The 27,058-nt window shown below is 41.8% G+C and overlaps 2 protein-coding genes and 1 pseudogene across 2 annotated transcripts; 1 reads left to right on the top strand and 2 right to left on the bottom strand.

The window, feature by feature from the left end:
* Nucleotides 1-3,457: 3,457 nt before the first annotated feature.
* LOC124225540 (olfactory receptor 52I2-like) lies at nucleotides 3,458-4,522 on the bottom strand. The gene has a single exon (XM_046638219.1). It carries the CDS (start codon nucleotides 4,427-4,429, stop codon nucleotides 3,458-3,460), a length of 972 nt encoding a protein of 323 aa, XP_046494175.1. The 5' UTR covers nucleotides 4,430-4,522.
* A 7,900-nt stretch (nucleotides 4,523-12,422) lies between these two features.
* LOC124225541 (E3 ubiquitin-protein ligase TRIM68-like) lies at nucleotides 12,423-15,465 on the top strand (annotated as a pseudogene).
* Nucleotides 15,466-20,911: 5,446 nt separating this feature from the next.
* On the bottom strand, nucleotides 20,912-21,901 carry LOC124225863 (olfactory receptor 52I2-like). The gene has a single exon (XM_046638607.1). It carries the CDS (start codon nucleotides 21,884-21,886, stop codon nucleotides 20,912-20,914), a length of 975 nt encoding a protein of 324 aa, XP_046494563.1. The 5' UTR covers nucleotides 21,887-21,901.
* Between the last annotated feature and the right edge of the window lie 5,157 nt (nucleotides 21,902-27,058).

The raw sequence follows: 27,058 nt of genomic DNA on the forward strand, positions 1-27,058 counted from the left end.
AGTGTAATGTGGAAATTATTGTAGCTGGAAACAAACTGTAAGGCAACCACATGAGAACTAATGGCTTTGCCTACTTCAAGGGCTACAATATGTACATTACATACTGATGCTGTGTGAACACAACCTCTGAGGTAGTTTATACTTGAAAGTCGCGACTGTTGGGAGTTAGGATTGAGCAACAAAGTAGATACTACACTGCATAAGAGCAGAAACAAAGTAGTTCCTATAATAAAGAATAGTAAAAATTGTCTTTCTGCTTTCTTTGTGTTGGGTCTTCACATATGAAGGAGGTAAAACACACCAAAATAGAGAAATAAACTCATTCTTCCCACCATGCTTCCAAGTTGCTCCTTGACTATTAGTAGTAAACAGGAGAAGATTCCATCAACTGCTTGGAGTGGAATGAATGGGTAAGTCACAGACCTGGTCTTGCAAAGGGTTAAGCTGACCTACATTAGAGGGACCTTGTGTCTTTCTGTGGGGGGCCTCCCTGGGGAATTGTTTATAGACTTGAGAAATGGATCTTGAGGAACTGCTTCCAGTTATGTCCCTGGACACTTAGCAGAAGAGGCTAGAGGCCAAATCAATGTTGTCTTTTACTATTGTTTTATTAGGACCAGTCTTGAAAGTCTTCTAGAAAAAGATTATTAGGTGCTAAATTCATTCGAACCAAGAATGAATTAAGGAGTGGAATGGCTTCATGTGTAATGTGCTGAGTTTTCTTTTTTACATTTATAAGCTTATTTGGGTGCTATGATTACTGTTAGAAACACTATTATGTTAGACACTTTGTTTATTTCACATGTCTGATTCTTAAGACCAAACAAGAAGACTGAAGTTCTTCGGTGTATGAAAACCCTTTTCTTTAGGGTAGTTGCTGACCCTTCCCTTCTAAGAACCCCATGAAGACAAGGATCTTATTTTTCTAGTTCACCATTGTAACCCCAGTTTAGCACTGTGTGTGTGTCTATGTTTCTGAGTATTGGTAAATATTTAAGTGAAGAAACTTTCATTCCTATGCCTAGAATCAAAAATAAGCTCTTTCTTGCCTCACTGGGGCATGAAAGACTGGATGGCACTAGATTATAATCCTGTTCAACAACTAATCTGATGGATAATTTCAAAAGTGGTCCCAACTGGGAAGAGCTAGGTAGCCATGTGGAAGGTAGAGTGCCTGCACCACTCCCTGGAATGTCTGGGGTGGCACCTCCGACTTGGTGTGATGGTTCACTACAAAGCAGGGATGAGCTTTGCCCATCCTTGTTTTACTAGCAGAGAAACCAAGGGGTGCAATGCCTGAGCCTCAAGGGGAGAGGTTGCTAAAAGGGTGAGATCCTTGGGTTCTCTACAATGTAGAGACAGAGGGCACATCCTTGGGTTCACAACTCCCCACAAGAAATCCAGTCTCCCTTTTTTTCAACAGGATTTGTTGTAATCTCTTAAAATCCAAACACTGGGAGTCTATTATGGGTCCCGGGCACTAGTTAAATGGGCACATATTTCTTCTGATGATAGGGTAGGAGATGGATCTGAATGTATAAGGAGAAGCACAAGACTCTCTGATTTGCCATAGCCATGGCAGGGAACCAGTCCACTCTGGGAAATGTGTAGTTCAATATTTGAGTACCAGCAGTGAGTCCCAGCTAGTTTCAGGGAATATAACACGAACAAAACACAGAGCTGGCAGGGCAGGCTTCTTCTGATGGAAATGCTGGGAAGAAATTTCTGTTTTGAGTGCAGGCTGAACTATACCTTTGTTGCTTTACATCAGATTCTTTAATGCATCTAATATTCTTTGATTTAACGGGTACAGCCAATTCTTTGGGATGTGTATGGAGAAAGAATAATGTGACTTTTCAAATTGAAAATCTTATCAAATATGCTTAACCACCTCATGATCCTGAGCAGTAGATCCTGTTAGGGGCTGGCAAGGGGAAGAGAGGGATTTTTACTACTCTTTGGGAACTCAGTGTATCATTGTCAGAGTTTTAGAGGTTGATTCCTACTCCACTGCTGTTCAGAAATAGAATGCATTGTAGTAGGTTATCTAGTCCAATGTGAGCAAAACGTGTAGATGCTGAGTTAAGCAGCAGATCTGTTTAGAAGAATTACCACATGAGTACTGATCTACACAGGACTGCAGTGCCTAGAACTATTCCTTAAAAGTATGGAATTAGAAACTTATTGGGTATATTTTTAAGTATATACAATATGTCAGATTTTGTGTTATGTGCTTTCTATTTATCCTTTTATTTAATCTTCAATACACTCTATATGTTAATATTGTTTCCCCCACCAGTAGAAAGGAGACATTAAGACTAAGATACAACAACTTGGTATCAATACTACAGGAAAATTATATTTAAGATTTTCAAATGTCCCAGAGTCAAATATATGTATCTCTTACACATGAAATCTTTTTCTTTTAACATAGATTATTCCATTTAAGACTTTCTGAAAGGGGAAAATAAAAACAAAAACCACTTAAGTATCTGATGACCTGGCAAAGAGTAGTGGCATTACAACTTAATATTGTTGTTAATCTTTATTAACATTTTCATCTCAGAGCACACCTCCTTACAGGTGTCCAAAAGAAGAAAGACCTGTGTTATATTTGATCCCTCTCTTTTGTGTCTTACAGTTCAGTTATACAAGTAGGAGTAGGAAGCAAAGAAAAAGATGTTCAAACCTAACTCATATGCCTTAGCTTCTGTTACTTAGAAACAAAAAGCTAGTGATTAGTACACTGACTCCAACAAGTTCAACAGGAGAGAATATATTAAACGGATAAGAAATATCTTACAGAGCATAATAACAGAGATGTATCTGGGTGTTGAAATGAATTGGAACCAGAGAACCAGAAACTCTGTTTCTTCATTCCATCTTGTTACTTTGCTTCTTTTGCTGTGGAACAGATTTCTCCTTACAAGTTCATGTGTTGGAAAGTGGACAGCATCATGATCCCAGGTTTATATCTCCTCAGATAAACTGGAATCTATTTCGACAGGAGAAGGTCCAGGTGAGAGCACATGACCCGAGTGGGGTGGATTCATCAACAGGCCAGAAGGCAGTGTCATATATTAAATGTTACTTCCATATAATCACATAAGGATATGAACAATTCTGAGAAAATCAGGCAGGTGAAGGGGGACCAAACAGTTCATTTCTTCTGCTTAAGGACTGGTAGGATACTAAGTTGGAAATACGGGTCAGAAGCTAAGGAAAGAAAAACCCTAAATCTATATTCTCTGCCAAAGCATACCTCTGACTCAGATACTAGTTGATTGAAACCATTCATGTATTGTCAGAAAATTAATCATTTCATTTACATTCTTCCAAGAAATTGAAAAGTTATGCAAAGATACACTTTACAGCTTCATCTTAGAACTTCTATGGTGCAGGTAAAGCAAACCAGCTCCACAGATCTCTAATGCTTCTTTGAAGTTGGCTGGAATGCTCAAGGTCTAAATAGACTTTGTGTTCTTGAACCCAAGTTGGAGTGGTCAAAGAGGCAGTGCATCAGCATGCTCCACATTCGCTCCCGTATTTGTTTGATCCTCAGACCATAAATGATGGGGTTTAAGGTGGGTGGGATGACCAGGTATAAGTCAGCTAACAGCACCTGGGTGTACAAAGGCACTGTGTCCTCCCCTAGCCAGACCACATAGACAGATGCCATCCCAGGTAAATAGTACAGAGCCATAACCCCCATGTGGGAGCCACATGTGCTTAAGGCTTTCAACTGAGCATTCTTTGAGGAAAGAACAAATACTGCCTGGAGAGTCAGGTTATAGGAGACAGCAATGAAGGCCACATCAGAGCCCACAATAATCGAGGAAGCAATCAGACCATAGAGACAACTGGGCTTGGGGTCAGCACATGTCAGCTTGGCCACAGCTATGTGCTCACAGTAGGAATGGAGAACCACTTTAGAGCCACAGAAAGGTAGATGACTCACCATCCAACTCAATGGAGTCACAAATATGACAGCTCTGATTATGATGACCACACTCATTTCCAGCATCACTTGAGGTGTGAGAATTCTCTTATAGTGTAGGGGCTTACAGATGGCTACATAGCGGTCAAAAGCCATGGCCAGCAGCAGCCCTGTCTCCACCGCTGTGGCTGCGTGGACAAAGTACATCTGAGTGAAACAAGCACTAAAGCTGATGGAGTTGTCTCCTGAGGAGAAGATGCTCACCATCTTGGGCACCACAGAGGAGGCCATAACGATGTCCACAGCAGCCAGAATACACAGGAAGTGGTACATGGGCTCTTGTAAAGTGGAATCCACCCAGATTATGGTCATTACGAGGGTGTTTCCTAACAGGGCTATGGTATACATGACACTCAGTGAGATAGCCAACCAAAAATGTAAAGACTGTAAACCTGGGATACCCACAAGGAAGAAGGTGGCAGGGATTTCCATTGTGTGGTTGTAGGGTGGCCTCAGTGTCACAGATGAGACTGCTTTCCTGTTAACACATAAAATTATGTAAGAAAAGATGCAGTCTTTCAAGACTTGTTCCCGTCTATGGCATTAGGAGAGACTGGTCTCTGATCTTATGATCAGAAAACTGACATCTGACACTGTTATCCTGCTCCATCTTCCATCTTCCTCAGTATTCTTTGCCTTACTAATTTCTATTCATCATTCAAGTATCATGATGTTCATGGATTACCTCCATGTCTGTTCTATCTCCTCCCCATCCCATACCAAGGCTAAATTAGGAGCCTTCTGAGCTTTATGGAATCTCCCATGCTGACCTCTAAGAGACCTAAATTGACAATTCCAGTACCCTACCTATGACTTTATTGTATTCAATCATGTGCATCTTGTTCATTACATTATTTATACCAGGTGTGTGACCCATAACTCTAGTACACAAATCCATTAAAAAAGATATTGTGTACTCCTTATAGCAAACAGTTTTCACAGATTGAATGAGAAATCAGAAGAAAGACCTCTTCTTTTATCTTTGTGCATTCAGTTCCTAATACTTAAAAATTGTTGAATGAAACAATGAACTTGAGATTGAACATGTAACATTTTTTATCCTTTGTATAGTGTCTAGACAAAAGATGAATGAAGCATGCTTCTGGTTGAAGAAATAGATTAATGGATTCAGGAAAATAAGGTGATTATGTAACCACATTATATCTTTCCATAGGAAATAATAAACTGTCTGGAATTATTTTTAATCCTTACTTTCTCTAAATTTCATCCTGGATTTTCTGTTGAGTTAGGTTCAATTAGTAGATTCTGTAGCTACAAATAAAACTTTAGGGTTCCTTTATAGACAAACCACTTAGTAGGTTTTTATGATTCTTCAATATGGAAAACTCTCTCTTTAAGATAAACTAACAAGACATTCCAATCAACAATGAAGCTTTATCCTTTAGAAAGTAAAGCACTCTTTAATGAACATAATGTGTACCAGTACTGTGTTAGAAAGGGTAGTATTCATAATCTAAGTATATTGCTTCATTTGTATAATAGGACAAACATCCATTCAGTACAAGACAGTGGATATAATTAAATGAGATTAAATACTTTGTCCAAGATCACATAGCAAATAGGTGGTAAATTTGAGATTCAAGTCCAGGTTTTCCCAGCTCCTGTTAACACCTGAAACTCCCAGGTGTCCATCCATCTCAAAATTAACAGTCAAGAAAACAACTACGGGAAGAGGCAAAAAATAAAATGTTAAGGGTCTCACTAGGCCAGTTTTGATGAGACAGAGAGTACTATATAATATAATGTGTAATAACCTGGTTGGGTAAACATGAAGATAAGGAGTTGGTGTTAAATGCCATTCCGTTCCTGTGTGATATCCCTGTAGTTAATTTCCAGCTTCAGATGGATGGTTTCCATGATTTCATATGGTGTTTTGGCATGTGCACATTCCCCCAACCATCTGAGAACATCCTTACAAGGGGCCCTTCTTCCTCTGGTGGTATCTCTCAGCCATGGGAGACATAGGCTGAACTCCTTCAAAGAACTCCTACTTTCTCTTTTCTTAGAATACAGTGTGGAAATCCTGCATACTTCTATGTACTCCACTCAAAATGTGGTGTTGGTCCTACATCATCAAGAGACAGGGTAACAAAGTGGCTAAAAGCATTCATTCTAGATACATACCCAAGACTGAAAACACTGCTCTGTCACTTACTAGCTATTTTGCCTCACTCAAGCTATTTAAACTCTTCAAGTCTTACTTTGCTCCTTGGGAGATGGGAATACTAGTTCTTAATTCATAGAGATGTTTTGAGATCTAAATGAGAGGCTATTTAAAAATGCTTAGCAAGATTCATGGTACCCAGTTGCTCAATAAAATAGAACTAATAGAAAGAGACTTTTCTTATCCTTTAGTTCTAGATGTCTCTAAGTAGAATACTCGGAAAACTGTGATTTGGAGACCAGTTTAAAAAAAGAAGGCAGCTCAACTCTGCATTGCCTAAACCTTTTCCTCCCATGATCTATCACTGAAGATGTGCCACCCAGTGACTATACACAGTTAAATTCTTCTAATCTGACCTTGATGAAGAGCTCACTATCTGTTCCATTATAGTTCTTTTCTCAAGTTTAGGGTTGTTTTGTTTTGGAGTTTTTTGTTAGTTTGTTTGTTTGCTTTTCATCATTTCCACATAAAAGGTTCCCTTATATTTGCTGACAACCCACCTCTAATAAGAAAGCCAAAGAGTGGTTAACTCCTTGGCTGCCATACAACTCTTGTCAAATTGAAATGGGATTAAGAATGGAGGGAAAGCATATGTGGAAGATAAACAAACAAACACATAGTTAAGGAGACTAAACTAGTAGTTACTAAAGGAAAGGAGGTTGGGGGGAGAGCAAGAGGGGTAAAGGAGAACATGTGTATAGTGATGGGTAAAAACTAGACTGTTGGTGGTAAACACAATGCAATCTATGGAGAAACTGAAATACAGTCATGTAAACTTGGAATTTGCCCAATGTTAAAAGCCAATATGACCTCAAACAAATTTAAAAAATTAAAGAATTGCATGAAAGTGAGTATGACAAGTATCCTTTATCTAAACTAAATTGTTACTTCAACTGTTTTTCCTATGACCATCAGATCATTTCAGTTCCTAGGGACGTGAACATTTGGCTTGGTCTCAGATCTGGACTCAAAGTCCCAGGTGTGGATCAGACCATATTAAGTACGATTGATCTCCTTCCTCACACCCTCACTGCCATAATATTGCCTCTCTCAAAGCCTCAGCCTAGTGGGTCACCACACTATTGTGTCACTTGTGCTGACTTTACAATAGTCATACATAACCCATGAACTGTTTCCAAGTGTCCAGGCAATCTTAAATGAAGGGTGCTTGTTTGCCAAGCTTCAAGACTAGCTTGCCCTTAACTATCATTTCCTGTCCCTCCCCTCAATAAGGGGCTTCCAGACTAAGAAGTTCCCATATCCCTACCCTTGGATACTGTCTTATTTACCCATTTTAATTTCTTATTAGAGGCCTGGCCCCTCTCTAAATAATTGGGTATATCACATTGATGGAATACTGGCTTCAGGATCCCATCAGCTGCAGTAGAAATTTCTTTGTTAACCAAGCACTAGACAAACATTCGCCTGGTTCTCAACCCAAACCATGTGACTACATTTGCCCCTTCCATTTATCCCCTGGAGAGCCTAGCAGTAATTGACTGTACACCCAGGTACCAACAGCAGCGTTGGTGAAAGTCCTCAGAAGTTTTCTAAAAAGCCATATTTGAGGGACATAGTTGCAAACTATGGTCTTTATTGAAACAGATAAACCACTATTAATAACACACAAAAAAACCCCTAAGCAACAGAAATACCTTACAATGAAACAGACTGAATAAAGTAGTGAGCTCTGCTTCATGGCCAGGATAAAAGAACCTTGCTGTGTATAGTTATGGGGTGAAACATCTTCAGTGATAAATCATGAGAAGACAAGAGCAAGCTTTTTGAAGTAGAATCGTAGTGAAGAGTAGAGAAAATAATTCAAGGTTTCTCTCCTTAAGACTGCTGTGTTTTCTGGATGCGATAAATTCAGAGTTGAGAATCACTGCTTAAAGAGCTGAAGAATAGACTGAGGAATCAGAATGCTTTCTCCTCCCATTCACCTCTGATCCAAGGCCTTCCTCTCCTGTCTTGCTGCCCTGTATAAATCCACCTTTTCTCTGAGGGTACCCATCCCTCCACTTTCCAGCCCTGGCAACTTCTAGATGATCATAACTTTCATTCCCTTGAAGTTTTTATTTTCCTCATTTCTTTTTCTTCTTGATTAGCATGACTAAAGGTTTACACATTTCATTAGTCTTTCCAAATGACAGGACATTTGATTTGGTGGGTCATCTTTCTTTTTTTTTCACTCTTCGATCTATTGCTACTGAAAATATTCTTGCAAAGATCAACAATGATCTCCATCAATGACCTGTTGCCAAGCCAGTGATTTCTTTTCATTTTTTGTTTTATTCGACCTGTCCAAAACATTTAACGTTACTGCCTGCTCCTTCATTTTTGATTAACTTTTTGATTGAAGTATGACATACATACTTTAAAAATGCACAAATCTCAGGTGTACAGCTTGATAGATTTTATAAAGTAAACACATGAACATTCCCACATAGCCACTACCCCAATCAAGATACACACACAGGGGCCAGCCCCATGACCAGGTCATTAAGTTTTCATGCTCCGCTATGGCAGCCCAGGTTTCACAGGTCTGGATCCTGGGCGTGGACTTAGCACCGTTCATCAAGCCATGCTGAGGCAGCATCCCACATAGAAGAACTAGAAGGATCTACAACTAGAATATAGAACTATATACTGGGGGCTTTTGAGAGAAGAAGAAACATACATATTGGCAACAGATGTTAGCTTAGGGTGCAACTTTAAAAAAAGATACAGACACAATTGTTTCCTGGTTGTAGAGGTGTTCTTCAGAAAGCTCTGACCAAGCTCTCCTAAGACATTTCCAGCCAAGAACCTGCCTCTGCCTTCAACCCTGCAGAGATATTCACATGAAGACCTGGAGGGCCAATCACTAAAGAAAAACTTAAACAAATCACTTAATTACAACAACTAAATGGTAGGATATGTGAGGATTTTTCATTGTTATTTAAAGAATGGGAGATACACAATTCAAATTAAAATTGTCCTAAAGGTAAACGCAGTAACCCATAACTTATTTGGTGGAGCCTTTGTGTTTATAACCCTATGCTTCCCTCTATGAACAAATAAACATGCTCCCCTCAGCCCTACTGCTTCGTCTCTTTGCTCATAACTCCCTTTGGTCCCTGAAAACTGTCTCTCCATCATCCCAAGGTTAGACTTAACCCTTTCTCTCCCAGCTTTGAACCAAATTAGTCATATGTTCCCTGTCCCCTCTCTCTCTGTCCCATCCTCTCATCATTTCCAGAAGTGATCCTGGTATCAGCAGTACCTACCAGAACTGGTTAACCCTTTTTAGTGGAGTCAAGAGCTTATAGCCTCCCTTCTGGGTGTCCCTGGCCTTGGGACTTCATCAGTCCAACACCCGGTCCCCAGAACAGTTACCCACATCTTTGGAGTTTCCTCTATTCAGCTTCCTTTGAGGGGTCCATGTTTCTTTCACTCAAAAGGAGAGGGATTTATACAGGATCCTTCAGAAAGACCAGGAAAAGAGACAAAAGATGAAAGATGAACAACATAGAGTCACGGTATGGAGTATTGTCACTTTCAAAGTCTTCCCATTGGGAGTCCTCTTTCCCCTTTAGATTCTCTGTCATCCTGCTTTGTCCCTGGACACCCTGGCTACACTTGTTCTCTGCCCAGCAACCAAATGCTGTAACTTCTCCAGAGACTGGTTTTTCTCTGTGCTCTCGGCCCTGGGGCTTTCCAGATTGCAGGAGGAGGCAGATGATTAGCAGCTAAAGAGTCTTTGTTTCTTCAATCTGCAGAGGATACCTAAGAGTTAGAAGAGTATGGAGGGCATCCTGCAAAGAAAACAAAGACCCAAGATTAGTTAGATGTGCGAAAGCCTGCTATGTGCCAAGCTTTCTGCTAAATGCTTTTCAAAGATGATTTCATTCCATTTCCACAACCCTCTGGAGTAGCTGTCATTATTACATCCACATTTACAGATGAAACTGAGCTGCATAGAGGGTCACAAAGTTAGTAAGCCACAGAGTCAAGATTCAAATTCTAGCAATCGTAATTCATTTCACTTTGTTGCAGAACTATTCACACTAATAGTATACTTAATCTCTCAAAGTCCACTTCACTGTTTGGTTCCTCAGTCGTGTGGGGATTTGTGGTGGGCTTCACTGCTTAAATATTTCTCATGGCACCGTGGTATAGAGTCCTATTTGAACAGAGAAGGGAAATAGAATATAAGGGAGACCAAGGAAGACAAGCTTTTCAAACTGGGCGAAGGACATGGATCTCAGCACAAAGAAATGAAATGACAAAATATTCTGCAGAGAAGAAGCCAGAGAAGGTAGAGTGCAGGGTACTGACAAGAGAATGAAAATGAATGAGGCTAGTGGGGCGAATGGACCATATTTTAAAGGTCTTGACTTCTGTCTGGGCATCATTGTGGGGCTGGAGTAAAGCCGAGAGAAAGAAGCCAATATGCACAAAATATAAAGTTTCTTTTCTTTTTTTGTTTTTAATGACAAAGGTATAGAGATATAAGGAAATGTAAAAAATCAGCAGACAATGCTACATGCTCCCAGCACCCCAGTTCCACAACAGACACGCAGTTGTTAGTGACATGAATGGGGAGAGGCCTTCTGTTGCCTTTTGTAGGAGGGTGGGGGCTCTTCCTGCCTTCCTCAGCCAGCACATTCCTAATGACCAGGGGGTGGTTTAGCTTCAATTTACTAGGCTTAACATCTGGTAGAATCTTCAGCCTTCAGCCTACAAGAGAACTAGTCCCCAAAACTGCTGTACTTAAGACTTTAAACTTTAAAACCTATGGGTCCTGTTGCCTATAGGATAATTCAGAGAACAGGCCAGGATGTAAACCTAAATAGTAGCATGAAATAGGGATATGCAAAGTGGACAATCAAATGCATAAGGCAAAAGCAATGCTACTTAAATCACCCCAGCATGAGGCCAGGCAGCTAAACTGTGATAGTGCCAGTGGGGCAGGGTAGACCACTTTCCCCTGGGAGTGAACCTCGTTCCTGCTGAGGCAGTAAGAGCTGTAGTGGATCCTCACAAATCTGTAAAATCAGAACAGTAGAATAACGGTTACTACTTAGGGTTGTGAAATAAACTGAGTTAATCCATGTAGAATGCTCAGAATAGTGCCTGGCCCATAGTGTAAGTGCTTAAGGAATGCTTGTTATCATTATTAATGTATAATGTGTTCTCAATTACCTAAGAAATTATAAAAACATTTTGGGTTTTGGAACTATTTTCTGCCTAGCTGACTTATTCATTCAACAAATATTTATTCGGCAATAACTGTATGATAGGCCCTGTTGAGATGATCAGGATACAGCAGTGACTGAGACCAATGTGGTCTTCCCTTTACACACTCTAGTTGGTAACACAGACCCGCAAAGTGAACAAATAAATAAGGCCAACCATGCCAAGGGCCTGCTGTTGACCATTCAAGATCTGTACCCATATGTGGCCCTTGCAGAAATCACAATTCCTTGCTGGGTTAGTAAATTCATCAATATGGGTTTCATGATCATCAGATGACTTTTGTTTATATCTTCCAAGGGGTATTTGTTCATATCTGCTTCTACCATATCCCTGAAGAGAATGTCTTGGCATCTTGTGAATGTAGTGCTGGAGGAGTGGGCAGGGATTTACAGGCTTTAGGGAAAGTATTGCTGGTTCCCTTACACTTTACACTTCAGTGCACAATAGGAGAAAACAAATTGAACACGTAGGCAATGGGCTTCTGGCATATTACCTTTTCTATACCTTCAAGTATATGAATATACATATAAACAAACCAGAGAGTGAGGCTAGAGATATTTCTGGCCTTATTTTGGATACTGCAACACCACATTTTATGTGACCTTACCCAAGTTCAAGAGAAACAATGATGATTTGGAGAGCGGGATTGAGGTGGGGTGGGAATGGTCTGACGAGTGAGCCCAGAGGAGGGTCAGAGATGACCGAATGAATGAAAACTGAGAATTCCCACATCTGTTTGCTTAGGCGTCCCCAGATGTCCTTTCTGTGGTGTGAGCAATGACATAGTCAGTACTTGTTGGGAAGGCCAGTGCTCATTAAACAAGGTCAATAAAGGATCCAAATAAGGAGGCTGTTTTTTTCTGTCACTAATTATCCCTTTTACTGATCCCTCTGCTTTTCTGTTGCTTTTCTATCTTACTTGTTTTTCTTTTCTTCTTCTCAGCCTTCACTGCCTCTACCTAGTTTCATTCATGTTTTGAGGAGGGTGTGAGAAGGACCATGTATCCTGCAGCATTGGTGGAAGCCATTGTGCAAGAAGTAGCCTGTCCCATCTGCATCACCTTCCTGAGGGAGCCCGTGAGCATGGAATGTGGCCACAGCTTCTGCCACAGCTCTCCATGTAGATTCTAGGAGGTTCCAGGAGAATCTGAGCACTCGGGTTACACATGTCTGCTCTGCCGGGCTTCTGTCCAGCCAAGGAATCTGCGACCTGATTGGAAGCTGGCCAATGTTGTAGAAAAAGTCCATCTGCTAGAGCTGCATGCAGGAATGGGCTAAAGGAGGATGTTTGTGAGCTCCACAGGAAATAGCTAAAGATGTTCTGCAAAGAGGATGGCCTGACCATATGTGAGGCCTGCAGCTGGTCCCCCAAGAATGAGACCCACAGTGTCATGCCCTTGGAGGAGTTCACCAGGGAGTACAAGGTAGAAGATGGAGGCCAGCCAGCTCAGTCTCTCCTCTGCCCCTCACTTGGATATCTCTAGATCGAGGACTTGACCAGGGGCCCCAAAGACAAAATGAGAGCTCACTCTTTTGGCTCTTCACACCCACAGATCCCTGTGACCTAATGTCACACTCTCCTTGCATTTATGATCTCCTTTAACTTCCTTCCCTCCCCCTTCCACATCCCATCCCCAGTTCCACCATAGCTTATGGCCTAACTCAAAGATGCTTTCCATACTGAGAATTTAAAGCGGACCAGTTTGGTTTAGCTGGGGTTCTTGGTGCCCTGGATGTGTTTGGGTATGAGGTAATGAAGGCTGCACCTATCAGAACCTGAATATTCCATAGCCTATGTGTATACATGGGCCAGTGTCCTCAATCCTGCATGGCCCTTACACAAATGATATCAGTGCTGATTAAGGATCTTGGCTCTGCAGATACAGGTGGAAACCTGAAAGCAGAGCATCACATGGGAGTTTGAGAAGTATTGGCGATGACTACAGAAAAAACAGACCCAAGGGTAGTGGCTGGAGGTAAGGGCAGCAGCAGCTCTGGCCAGCCTTAAGAAGGAGGATGGAGAGACCATGCAGAAACTGGAGATGAATCACAATGAACTCCTCTATCAGAGCTCAGTCCTGTGGAGGATGACCACAGAGCTGGAAGAGAGGTCTCAGTGGCCTGTCCACGGGATGCTGCAGGTGAGCAGCAGGTTTTCCTGAGAACCTGGAGTGAGAGCTGAAGACAGTCTGGGACTCCAGGAGAGAGGATTCCCTAGTCTTCGGTGGAGCCGCTGAACCAGACATGGATCCCTTACATTTCCTTGCTAATGCTTTCTGTTCTGTCCCGAGGTGTGTGGATGACCTGGCCCCTTGAAATTATAGCCTTGTAGGTTGGGTAACACCTACATTCTGGCCTATGAGATGAAGCCTGAAATCAGCCAGTCCAGCCAGTGCTTGGCCTGCCCTGCTCCCCTCCTGTAGGCTTCTCCCCTCTACATCTGCATGTCTTCTCTCCAGCCTGGCCCTCTGCTTCCCTTTCCCTTAGAGAAACTCCCTCCCAGAGCTCCTGGTCTGTCTGGTCTTTCCAAAGAACAGTACATATTCATGTGCTGCATTTGTTCTCCTTCTTGGGTATTCAGGAAGTCTTGAACAGGTATGTCCCAATCCTTGGAGACCCTAGATAGCCCTGTAAAGGATAGTGGGTCCTGGCCAGAGCCAGAAGTGGGGAAGGACCTGCAGAAAAGAGGGTGTAGATCCATAATCTTCTCCCACTTTCACTGTATTGGCTAAAGAAGCTTTGTTCCTCTTTCTTTTATCTTCTTTGTACTTGGTCAAATTCGGTTCAACAATTACTGATAAGAATTTCAGGTAAATTATAAAATGTAGTTTCAAGTAGATCCCCCAAAGAGGGAAAAAGACTGCAGATGTCTCCATTAGTGCTCTGAGGTCTGAGTATCAGCCCTTCCCCTCTGTGGCACACCTCTTCCTCTCCTGATGGCAAATGCACACATGACCCTTTCCGCAGCACAGGAATGTGAATGCTCTCCTCTCTGTGCCACAAACTGCTTGGGCTCGGTCAAATAATCACATCTCTACTTTCCCTGGTATTGCTGGGCAGGGGCACCCCACTGACTATGTCCACGGCCAAGCCATTCTTCCCTGTAATAAAGAAAGGCCCATGTAGCAGAGGCAAGATTTGTGGCCCTAAGGTTTACCTCTCCTCTACCAGGAGCAAGTCTTGGAGCCTGCAGCAGCCAGAACCAGTCTCCTTGGAGATGAAGACAAATTGCCATGTGCTGGGGCTAAGAGAGGTCCTGGAGACGTATGCAGATAATGAATGCTGGGGAAGATTGTGATGGGCAGTGACAGGGACCCTTCCCCCAAAATAAAATGGTTTGGTGCCCCCTGGATGCCCCATCTAGCCCCACACCATATCATTGAGAAATCTGTGGCTGTATTTATCACAGAGACTTTACCCATGCCCCCTGGCTCTGTACCCCTGTTACCATACAGGATTACTTTTCCCTAGCTGACATGCACCTAGTTCAAAACACCGTTTATTCCCACCACATCGTGTCCAAGGACAGAAAATGTGTGCACTATGGAGACACCGAGCAGAAACTGCCGGACAATCCTGAGAGATTTTACCGCTACAACATCGTCCTTGGCAGCCAGTGCATCTCCTTAGGCAGCCACTACTGGGAGGTGGAGGTGGGAGACAGGTCTGAATGGGGCCTGCGAATATGTAAGGAAAATGTAGACCGGAAGGAGGTGGTCTATTTATCCCCACACTGTGGATTCTGGGTGATAAGGCTGAGGAAGGAAATGAATACCAGGCAGGCACTGATGAATACACCCTCCACCCTTGCCTGTCCCTGCCTGTCAAGAGGGAGTCTTCCTGGATTATGAGGCCCATGATATCTCCTTTTATAATGTGACTGACAGTGGCTCCCACATTCCCCCACTGTCTCTTTCCTTTGCACCTCCTGCCCTATTTTAGTCCTTGCTACAGCATTGGCACCAAGGACACTGCTCCTCTAGCCATCTGCTCCCTGGACAGGGAGGACTATGAGAGGCCCCATCCTAGCCAGAGGCCTTGAAATTTCACCTGAATTGCAGTGGTCTTTGAGGGCCCTGCCACAGACAAGGATTCCCTTTAACTGAGCAGAACCTGGAATACAGGGATTCCTCTGCCTGACCCCATGCCCTATTGCAACTGAGCCAAAGTCCCACACTAAACTACTCATGTGAAAAAGCTGAGCTTCAGTCAAATGGGCAGTGCATGCCTATGAAGGAAGTGTAGCAGTGCTGATGGTGAAGATCAGAGGAGTTCTGAGGATCAGGACTCTCTCCTTCCTGTAGCTCATAGCCCCCTTCTCCATCCTTGTTGGTGCCACAATTAAGTCAGTGAGGACAATGAAGTAGATCCAGTATTTGGGAAACCCTTTGGAGAGGGTTGACCAACAAGCCAAAAGAATACCGGCCATGTCTAGAGCCGGTTGCTGTGCTGACACCAGTGGCTGGATTCTTCGCCTGAGGTTTGCTGCTTCTGAGCAACCATAACTGACCCCAGCTCTCTTACCTACCATCCTGAAAATGCATTGCAGCATTGCCTAAACCATCCTAGTGGCCGTTCTCTCTCTGAGCACGAGCTAGGCAAATCGCTCTATCTCAGACTTGAAGGAGACCTGTGTCCTGGTCCTGCCCTTTTCCCTAAGTATCAGAATCAGAAACCCTGTGAGCCTTGTTCTTATTTTCACTTGATGGATGAAACAACTGAAATGGACTTAATGAAGCAAGTTATTTCTCAAAAAGCTGCTGAAAGAAGATAGGAAAGATTATAAAGTGTTTCTCACATTCAAATGAAAAAGATTGACAAATTCAATTCCCAGGTCACATGTCTGCCCGCCATTCTTGACATTTGGGCCTGAAATATCCCACCTGTTTAAAAGATTTTCAAATGTCCTCAGTGGAAAAGTGGGTATAGTAGCTGCATACTCCCCTACCTCAGAAGATTGTCGTGAAGATCTCAGATCCATCCAATGCTTTTGTTCCTTTCTCAGGGACAGAGGAAGACAAGCCATGGATTTTGCCTGTGTCGCCTTCCTATCTCATCTTCTTACAACCAGCATCTTGTCAGCAGGGCCCTTGTTTCTTAGAGCCTCTCCTGATGGTCTAGAGCCCTTTAGATAGAAAGGTGCCCATGCCAGTGACAAACTCTGACCACAGTAATATATTCTGCATCTATTATGTGTGCTTGTCTTTGAATTGGAATGGAGACAGTGACATCTGGGCAGAGAATAGAAATAATAAAAAGAAGAATGTAGAAGAAATGCACTGCAAGGAAGGCTCACACATGAGCTGATTGGGCTGATGTTCAGATCTTTTTATGCCACCAGGGAATCTTCATGGTTCTAGTAACTAAATAATACTCTGCCTTTCTCTTCTCTAAATCTATGACAGAAGGAGGAAAGCAGGAAGGAAGGACAAGGAGAAAGAATTGGACTAGGAACAGAAGGCCAGTATGGGAGCCATGTATTATAATGAAAGAGAAATATGACCATATATCCAGGGTTTTGACCTAAAGTGATTGTTGTATGTGGCAAAAATAATTTATTACAGGTCCTAAGAATATGATGTGTGAAAGATTGTGGCTGGAAACAAACTTCAAGGCAAGCATATGAGAACTAATGGTTTTGCCTATTGCAAAGGCTACAATATGTACATTACATATTGTCACCATGAGGATGTGTAACACAACCTCTGAAGTAGTTTACACTTTAAGGTAGTGACTGTTGGGTTAAGATTGGGCAGCAAAGTAGATCCTGGGTTAGGTATAGTCAGAGGCAAAGTAATTAGGAAAAATTGTCTTTCTACATTCATTGTATTGGGTACTCATATATGAGGAAGGTAGAGTAGACCAAAATGGAGCAATAAACTCATTCGGCCCACCATGCTTCCAAGTTGCTCCTTGAGTACTAGCAGGGGAGATGTTTCCGTCACTTGTTTGGAGTGGAATGAACTAGTAAGTCACACACCTGGTCTTGCTAAGTGTTGAGGTGACCTACCTTACAGGCTCCGTGTATCTTTCTGTGGGGGGCCTCCCTGGGGAATTGTTTACAGACTTGAGAAATAGATCTTGAGGAATTGCTTCTAGTTATATCCCTGGACACTTAGCTGATGCGGCAAAGGGCCAAATCAATGTTGTTCTTTTACTATGGTTTTAGTGGGACAAATTTTGGAAGGTTCCTAGAAAAAGACTATTTGGTGACGAATTTATTCAACCTGGAATGAACTAAGGAGTGAAATGGCTTCATTTGCAATGTGCTGTTTTAAAGGGGTTTTTTTGACATTTAGAAACTGATTTGGGTGCTATGATTACTTATTAGAAGAATTACAAGGTTAAACATGTTATTTCATATTGTCTGATTGTTAAGACCAGGTAGGAAGACTGAAGTTCCTTAAGTGTAAGAAAACCGTTTTCTCAAGGGTAGCTGCTTACACTTCCCTTCCAAGAACCCCATAAAGACAAGGATCTTATTTTTCTGGTTAACCATTGTAGCCCCAGTCTAGCACTGTGTGTGTGTGTGTGTGTGTGTGTGTTAACAAATATTTAAGTGAGGGAAATTTCCTTCTATACCTAGAATCAAAACAAAAATAAATTCTTCTTGGCTCATAGGGGCACGAAACATTGGATGGTACTTACTTATAATCCTGTTCAAAAACTAATTTGGGGGCCGGCCCTGTGACTGAGTGGTTAAAGTTCTGCATGCTTCACTTTGGTGGTCTGGGTTTGCAGATTTAGATCCCAGGCAAGGACCTACTCTACTCATTAGCCATGCTGTGGAGGCATACCACATACAAAATAGAGGAAGATTGGCACAGATGTTAGCTAAGGGAAAATCTTCCTCACCAAAAATAAATGAATAAATAAACTAATCTGATGGGTATTTTCAAAAGTGGTCCAGAAGGGGAATGAGCAGGTAGCTATGTGGGGGGTAGACATGGCACCTCTGACTTGGTGTGATCACTCACTACAAGGCACGGATGAGTTTTGTCCATCTTTGTTTTACTGGCAGAGAAACCAAGGGGTGCAATCCCTGAGCCTTGTGGGGAAAGGCTACTAAAAGGGTGAGATGCTTGGGTCCTGCAAAAGGTGGAGACAGAGGGCAATTCTTAGATTCACAACTCCCCATAGGAAATCCAGTCTCCCTTGTTTTCAAAGATGATTGATTGTAACCTCTCAAGATCCAAACACTGCAAGTCCACTGTGGGTCCCAAGCACTAGTTAAATGGGCACACTTTGCTTCTGGTGATAGGGCAGAGGTCAGATATGAATATATCAGGAGAAGCACAGGACTTTCTGTTTGGAGGCAGCCAGGGCAGGGAGCCAGTCCACTTGGGGAAATACATAGCTCAATATTTGAGTACCAACAGTGGGTCCCAGCTAGGTTCAGAGAATAATAGTGTGAATGAAACACAACGCTGGCAGGGCAGACTTCTTCTGGTGGAAATGCTGGGAAGAAATTTCTGTTTTGAGTACAGGCTGGACTATACCTTTGTTGCTTCACAGCAGATTCTTTAATGCAGCTAATGTTCTTTGATTTAATGGGCATAGCCAATTCTTTGGGTTGCTTATGGAGAAAGAACAGTGTGACTTTTCAAAATCAAAATCTTACCAAATATGCTTAAAAACCTCATGATCTTGACTAGTGTTTATGTTAGGGGGTTGCCAGGGGAAGTGAGTTTCTTTTCATTACGCTTTGGGAACTCAGTGCATCCTTATCTGAGTTTTTGAGGCTGATTCTTACTCCACTGGTGATCAGAAATAGAATACATTCTAGCAGGTAAACAAGTCAAATGTTATCAAAAGGTGTAGACGCTGAGTTATTAAGCGGCAGATCTGTTTGGAAGAATTATCACTTGTGTACTGATCTACGCAGCACTGCAGTTTCAATAGTGCCCAAAACTGCCCTTTAAAATTACAGAATTAGAAGTTTATTGAGTATAGTTTTTAACTACACACAGTATGTTTATGTTGTCTTATGTTTTATGTTCCACTCATTATCTTATTTAATTTTAAATACCCTCTATGAATTAACATTGTTTCCTGCATTAGTAAAAAGGAGATATTAACACTCAGATGCAATAACTTGGTATCAACACTGTTAAGAAATTATCTTTTATTAAGATTTTCAAATGTACCAGAGTCAAACATATGTATCTCTTGCATACAAAATCTTTTTCTTTTTACATATACTGATTATTCAGTTTAAGACTCTGAAAGGAGAAAATAAAAACAAAAACCAACCAAGTATCTTGTGACTTGCAGAAGAGTAGTGACATTTCAGCTTCATTACTGATATTGTTCTCCATTAAACTTTTCATCCCAGGGCACACCTCCTTAGAGGTGTCCAGAAGATGAAAGATCTGTGTTATATTTGATCTCTCTCTTTTGCATCTTACAGTTCAGTTACACAAGCAGGAGTAGGAAGCAAAGATAAAGATGTCCCAAACCAACTCACACGCCTTAGTTTCTGTTGCTTAAAAACTAAAAGCTGGTGGGGCTGGCCCTGTGGCCGAGTGGTTAAGTTCGTGCGCTCCGCTGCAGGCGGACCAGTGTTTCGTCGGTTCGAATCCTGGGCGCGGACATGGCACTGCTCGTCAGACCACGCTGAGGCAGCGTCCCACATGACACAACTAGAGGAACCCACAACGAAGAATACACAACTATGTACCGGGGGGCTTTGGGGAGAAAAAGGAAAAAATAAAATCTTTAAAAAAAAAAAAACTAAAAGCTAGTGATGAGTACACTAACTCCAACTAGCTTAGCAACAGGGGATGTATTAAAATGATATACATACATCTTGTAGAACATAATAACAGGAATACACTTGGGTGTCCAAAACGCATTGGAACCAGAGACTCAGAGACTCAGTTTCTTCATTCCATCAGGCTAATCGGCTTCTCTCACTGCGGAACAGATTTCTGTTTCTATGTTCATACGTTGGAAAATGGCCAAAATCAGTGATCCAATTTTATATCTCCTCAGATAAATTGGAATCAGTTTTGACTAGAGAAGGACTCTGGACCAGGTGTGAGCACATGACCCAAATTGAACAGATTCATCAATGAGCCAGAAGGCAGGGTCACATATTAATAGCTGCTTCCATATAGTCCTATGAGGAGATGAAGAATTCTGAGAAAATCAGCCAAGTGTGAGGGGACCAAATAGTTCATTTCTTCTGCTGAGGGACTGGTTGGAAATACGAGTCACAAGCTAAAGAAAGAAAAACCCCTAATCTGTATTCCCACCCAAATTTATCTATGATTCGAACACTAGTTGATTGAAACCATTCAAAGTGTCTTCAGGAAATTGATCACTTCATTCACATCCTTGCTAGAAATTGAAAAGTTATGGAAAGACACTCTTGACAGTTTCATCATAGAACTCCTGTGGTGCCAGGAAATCCATAACAGCTCCACAGATCTCTAAGGCATTTTTGAAGTTAGCTGGAATGCTTGAGGCCTCAATAGACTTTGTGTTCATGAACCCACGTTGGAGAGGTAAAAGAGGCAGTGCATCAGTGTGCTCCATGCACGCTCTCGTATTTGTTTGATCCTCAGGGCATAGATGATGGGGTTTAAGGTGGATGGGATGACCAGGTACAAGTCAGCTAACAGCACCTGGATGTGCAAAGGCACTGTGTCCTTCCCTAGCCAGGCCACATAGACAGACGCCATCCCAGGTAAATAGTACAGAGCCATAACCCCCATGTGGGAGCCACATGTGCTTAAGGCTTTCAACTGAGCATTCTTTGAGGAGAGACCAAATACTACCCGAAGAATAAGGTTATAGGAGGCAGCAATGAAGACCACATCAGAGCCCACAATAATTGAGGAATCAATCAGACCATAGAGACAACTGGGCATGGGGTCAGCACATGTCAGCTTGGCCACGGCTATGTGCTCACAGTAGGAATGGAGAACCACATTGGAACCACAGAAAGGTAGATGACTCACCATCCAACTCAATGGAGTCATGAATATGACAGCTCTGATGGTGATGGCCACACTCATTCCCACCATCACTTGAGGTGTGAGAATTCTCTTGTAGTGTAGGGGCTTACACATGGCTACATAGCGGTCAAAAGCCATGGCCAGCAGCAGCCCTGTCTCCACAGCTGTGGCTGCATGGATAAAATACATCTGAGTGAAACAAGCACAAAAGCTGATGGAGTTGTCTCCTGAGGAGAAGATGCTCACCATCTTGGGCACCACAGAGGAGGCCATAACAATGTCCACAGCAGCCAGAACACACAGGAAGCAGTACATGGGCTCTTGTAAAGTGGAATCCAACCAGATTATGGTCATTACGAGGGTGTTTCCTAACAGGGCTATGGTATACATGACACTCAGTGAGATAGCCAGCCAAAGATGTGAAGACTGCAAACCTGGGACACCCACAAGGAAGAAGGTGGCAGGGGTTTCCATTGTGTGGTTGTAGGGTGGCCCCAGCATCACAGATGAGACTGCTTTCCTGTTAACACATAAAATGATATAAGAAAAGAATGCAATTCTGTAAGACTTGTTCCCAGCTATGGTATTAAGAGAGCCTGATGGTATTCTCAGGATCAGAAAACTGGCATCTGACAAAGTTGTCTTACTCCACCTTCCTTTTCCTCAGTATTCTTTGCCTTACTAATTTCTATTCATCATTCAAGAATCATGATTTTCATGGATTACCTCCTTCTCTGTTCACTTTTCTCCCTCATCCCAGAACAAGGCTAAATTAGAAGCCTTTTGAGCTTTCATGGAATCTCCTCTGCTGACATCTGAGGGACCTAAATTGAAATTCCCACACTTGCCTATGACTTTATTGTATTCATTCATGTGTGTCTTGGTCATGGCATTAGTTATACTCATAACTGTAATACACAAGTCCATTAAAAGAAGATACAGGTACTCATCATAGCAAGTATTTTCCACAGAATGAATAAAAAATCAGAAGAAAGAATTTTTCTTTTATCTTTGTATGTTGAGTTCCTGATACTTAAAAATTGTTGAATGAAACAATGAACTTCTTGAGATTTGTCATGCCACATTTTGTATCTTTAGTATAGTGCCTAGGCAAAAGATGAATGAAGCATCCTTCTAGTTGAAGAAACAGATTAATGGATTCAGGAAAATAAGGTCATTAGAGAACAAAATTACCATTTTCCATAGGAGATAATAAACTTATGGAGATATTTATAGTCTCTCCCTTCTCTTAATTTCAGCCAGATTTCCTTTTGCGCTACGTTCAATTAATAGATTAAATAGATACAAGTACATCTTTAGGCTCCCTTATAGATGAACCCTCCAATAAGTTTTTGTGATTCTTCACTATGGATAATTCACTCTTCAAGATAAACCACCAAGACATTCCAAACAACAATGAAGATTTATCCTTTAGAAAGGAAAGCACTCTTTAATGAACATATGTAGTATGTACCAGTACTATGTTGGAAAGTGTAGTATTCATAATCTGAGTGTATTTCTCCATTTGTAAAATAGGACAAACATCCATTCTGTACAAAACACTTGATATAATTAAAATGAGACTAAACATTTTGTACAAGATCCCCTGGCAAGTAGGTGGTAAATTTAAGATTCAAATACAGGTCTTTCCAGCTCCTGTAAACACCTGTGACTCCCAGGTGTCCATCCAACCTGAGATTCATAGTCAATAAAACAACTATGGGTGATAGAAAATAAAAAGTTAGGGGTCTCACTCAGCCAGTTTTGATGGGACAGATGTGCACTGCTCTGCATAACAACCACGAGCTTGTCGATTTCTGTTTATTGCTGCATTCAGTCTCCATCTGCCTCAGTCAGGAGTTACCATGTCATATAACGTGTGATACTCTGGTTGCACAAACCTGAAGATAAGGGGTCAGCATTAACTACCATTCCATCCCTTTAGCTACTTTCCAGCTTCAGAGTGTTGATTTTCATGACTTCATATGGTGTTTGTGCATTTGCACATTCCCCCAACCATCTGAGAACATCCTTACAAGGGGCCGTTCTTTCTCTGGTGGCATCACTCAGCCGTGGGAGATGTAGGCTGAACTTCTTCAAAGAATCCATACTTTCTCTTTCCTTAGAATACAGCATGGAAATCCTGCATACTTCTATGTACTCCATCCAAAATGTGTTGCTGGTCATACATCATCAACATGCAAGAGAGCAAAGTGGCTGAAAGCATTGGTTCTAGACACGTACTCCCAAGGCTGAAAAACCTACTGTCATTTACTTGGTGTTTTGCCTTGATCAAGTTATTTAAACTCTCTAACCCTTACTTTGCTCCTTGCTAAGATGGGGATAATAGTTCTTAATTCATAGAGATGTTTTGAGATCTAAATGAGAGGCTATTTAAAAGTGTTTAGCATGATGCATGGTACATAGTTGCTCGATAAAATATAACTAATAAAAAATGAGACTATTATTTAATCCAGTAGTTCTAGATTGCTCTAAAAAGCATGCTTAAATGGATAAATGTGATGTGGAGACCAAGTTACATTAAAAAAGGAAGCTCAACCCTGCATAGCCTAAAGCTTTTCTTCCCATGATCTTTCACTGAAGATGTGTCACCCAGTGACTATAAATAGCAGGGTTCTTCTAATCTGACCATGATGAGGAGCAGTCTATCTGTTCCATTATAGGTCAGTTCTCAACTTTAGGGTTTTCTTTGTTTATTTGAAGTTTTTTGTTTCTTTGCTTGTTTTTTCTTCATCACTTGTGTATAAAGGGTTCCCTTATATTTGCCAAAAACCTATCTCTAATAAGAAAGCCAAAGAGTGGTGAACACCTCTGCTGCCATACAACAACTCTTGCCAAATTTAAATAGAATTAAGAATGGCGTGAAAGTGGGTATGACAAATATCCTGTATCCAGGCTAAATTGCTGCTTTAACTGTTTTTCCTATGATAATCAGATAATTTCTTTTCCTAGGGACATCGACATTTGACTTGATCTCAGATGTAGACTCAAGGTCCCAGGTGTGGACCAGACTATACTATGTACCATTGACCTGCTCCTTCCTCAATCTCTCATTACCCTAATATTGTATCTCTCAAGGCTTCAGCCTAGTGGATCACCACACCAATTATGTGGCTTGCATTGTCTTTACAATAGTCATATAGAGCCCAAGAACTATCTCCCAGGTGTCCAGGCAATCTGAAATGAAGGGTGCTTAAGCACCAAGACTCAAGAATAGCCTGCCCTTAACTATCACTTCTTGTCCCTCCCCTCAATAAAGGGCTTCTAGGCTAAGAAGTTCCCGTATCTCTACCCTCGGACACTGTCTCTACTTACCCATTTTAATCTCTCATCAGCGGCCTGGCCCCTCCCTAAATAATTGAGTATATCACACTGATGGAGTACCGGCCCCAGGATCCTCTCAGCTGCACTAACATTTTCTCTGCCAACCAAGCACTAATCAACTATTCACCTGATTCTCAATCCTAACCATATGACATACATTTTCCCCTTCCATTTATCCCCTGGAGAACCAAGCATTGATTGACTCCACACTGGGTACCAACAAAAACCTTGGTAAGAGTCCTCAGAAGTTTTCTAAAAAGACAAATTTCTGGGATATGTTTACAAACTGTGGGTCTTATTGAAACAGAAAAAGCAGCATCAACACCAAAAAAAAACCCGTCAACATTAGAGATGCCTTATAATAGTACAGACTGAATAAAGTAGTGAGCTCTGCTTCATGGTCAGGATAAAAGAACCTTGTAGTGTATAGTCACTGGGTGAGACACCTTCAGTGATAGATCATGAGAAGACAAGGGCAAGCTTTCTGAAGTACAATAGTAGTAAAGAGTGGAAAAAACAATTCAGGATATCCTTCAGATTGCTGTGTCTTTTCTGGATGCCACAAACTCAGTATTGAGAATCACTGCTTGAAGAGCTGAATAGACTGAGGAATCAGAATGCCAACTCCTCCAATTTCCCTCCGATCCAGGACCTCCCTCTCTTGTCTTGCTGCCCTGTATAAACCCACCTTCCCTCTGAGGGCAGTGTCAGCTGGTGCCCTGCCCATCCCTCCCCCTCTCCATCCCTGGCAACTTTTAGGTGATCATACCTTTCATTCCCTTGAAGCTTTTATTTTACTCATTTCTTTTTTTTCTTGATTAGCACTGCTGGAGGTTTACATATTGTATTCATCTTTCCAAATGGCAGGACCTTTGGTTGGTTGGTTGTCTTTTTTTTTTTTTCATTTTCAATCTATTGCTACTGAAAATTTTCTTGCTAAGATCAATAATGATATCCATCAATGACCTGTTGCCAAGCCAGTGATTTCTTCTCATTCTTTACTTTACTTGACCTATCCAAAGCATTTAACTTTACTGCCTGCTCCCTCATGTTTTGGTTAACTTCTGGATTGAAGTATAACGTACGTGCTGTAAAAATGCACGAATTTCAGATGTACAGCATGATAAATTTTACAAGTGAACATGCCCACAATGCCACTATCCAGATCAAGTACAGGCACAATTGCTTCCCAGTTGTTGAGGTGCACTGTTCTTCAGACAGCTTTTACCAAGCTCTCCTAAGACATTTCCAGCCCAGAACCTGCCTCTGCCTTCAACCCTATGGAGACATTCATATAATGTCATGGATGGAAATCACTAAAGAAAAGTTTAGACAAGTCACTTAATTGCAATAACTAATCAAAGAAGATGTGAGGATTTCTCATTCTTCTTTAAAGGATGGGAAATACACAATTCAAAACAAAATTATCTTAAAGGTAAAAGCAGTATCCATGACCCATTTGATGGAGCCTTTGTGTTAATGATAACCCTATGCCTCCCCCTACAAACAAATAAACATGCTCCCAATCATCCCTACTGCTTGATCTCTGCTCACAACTCCCTTTGGTCCCTGTAAAATGTCTCTCCATCATCCCAAGATTGGACTTACCCCTTCCTCTTCCAGATTTGAACCAAAGTAGTCATGTGTTCCCTGTTCCCTCTCTTGTTTCCATCCTTTCTTCATTTCTAGAAGGTGATCCTGGTATCAGCTGTACCCACCAGACCTGGACGGCCATTTTCAGTCCAGTTGAGGGCTTATACCCTCCTTTCTAGGGTGACTCTGGCCTTGAGACCCCATCAGCCCAACACCCAGTCCCCAGGTCAGTTACCCACATCCCTGGAGATTTCTCTATTCACCTTCTTCTGATGTGTCTGTTTCCTTCACTGCAAAGAAACAGGATTTATACTGGACCCTTCAGGAGGAGGAGGAAAAGCAACATAAGATCAAAGATGAAAAACATAGAATCATAGTGAGGAATATTGTCACTTTCAAAGACCTCCCATTGGGAGCCCTCTTTCCCCTTTAGATTTTCTATCATCCTGCCTTTTCCCTGAACATCCCAGCTTCCCTTGACTTCTACCTGGCAGCCAAACATTGTAACTCCCCCAGAGACTGATTTTTCTCTGTGCTTTAGCTCCTGGGGCTTTCCAGATTGCAGGAGGAGGCAACCTCAGCTACTCTCTGAAGTAGTTGCATTTATTACATCCACATTTATAGATGAAAGTGAGGTGCATAGAAGGTCACAAAGCTAGTAAGCCAGAGAGTCAGGATTCAAATTCTAGCAATCATAATTCATTTCACTTTGTTGTAGACTATTCACACTGATAT

This window comes from Equus quagga, chromosome 14, assembly GCF_021613505.1.
Source record: "Equus quagga isolate Etosha38 chromosome 14, UCLA_HA_Equagga_1.0, whole genome shotgun sequence".
Taxonomy (NCBI): domain Eukaryota; kingdom Metazoa; phylum Chordata; class Mammalia; order Perissodactyla; family Equidae; genus Equus; species Equus quagga.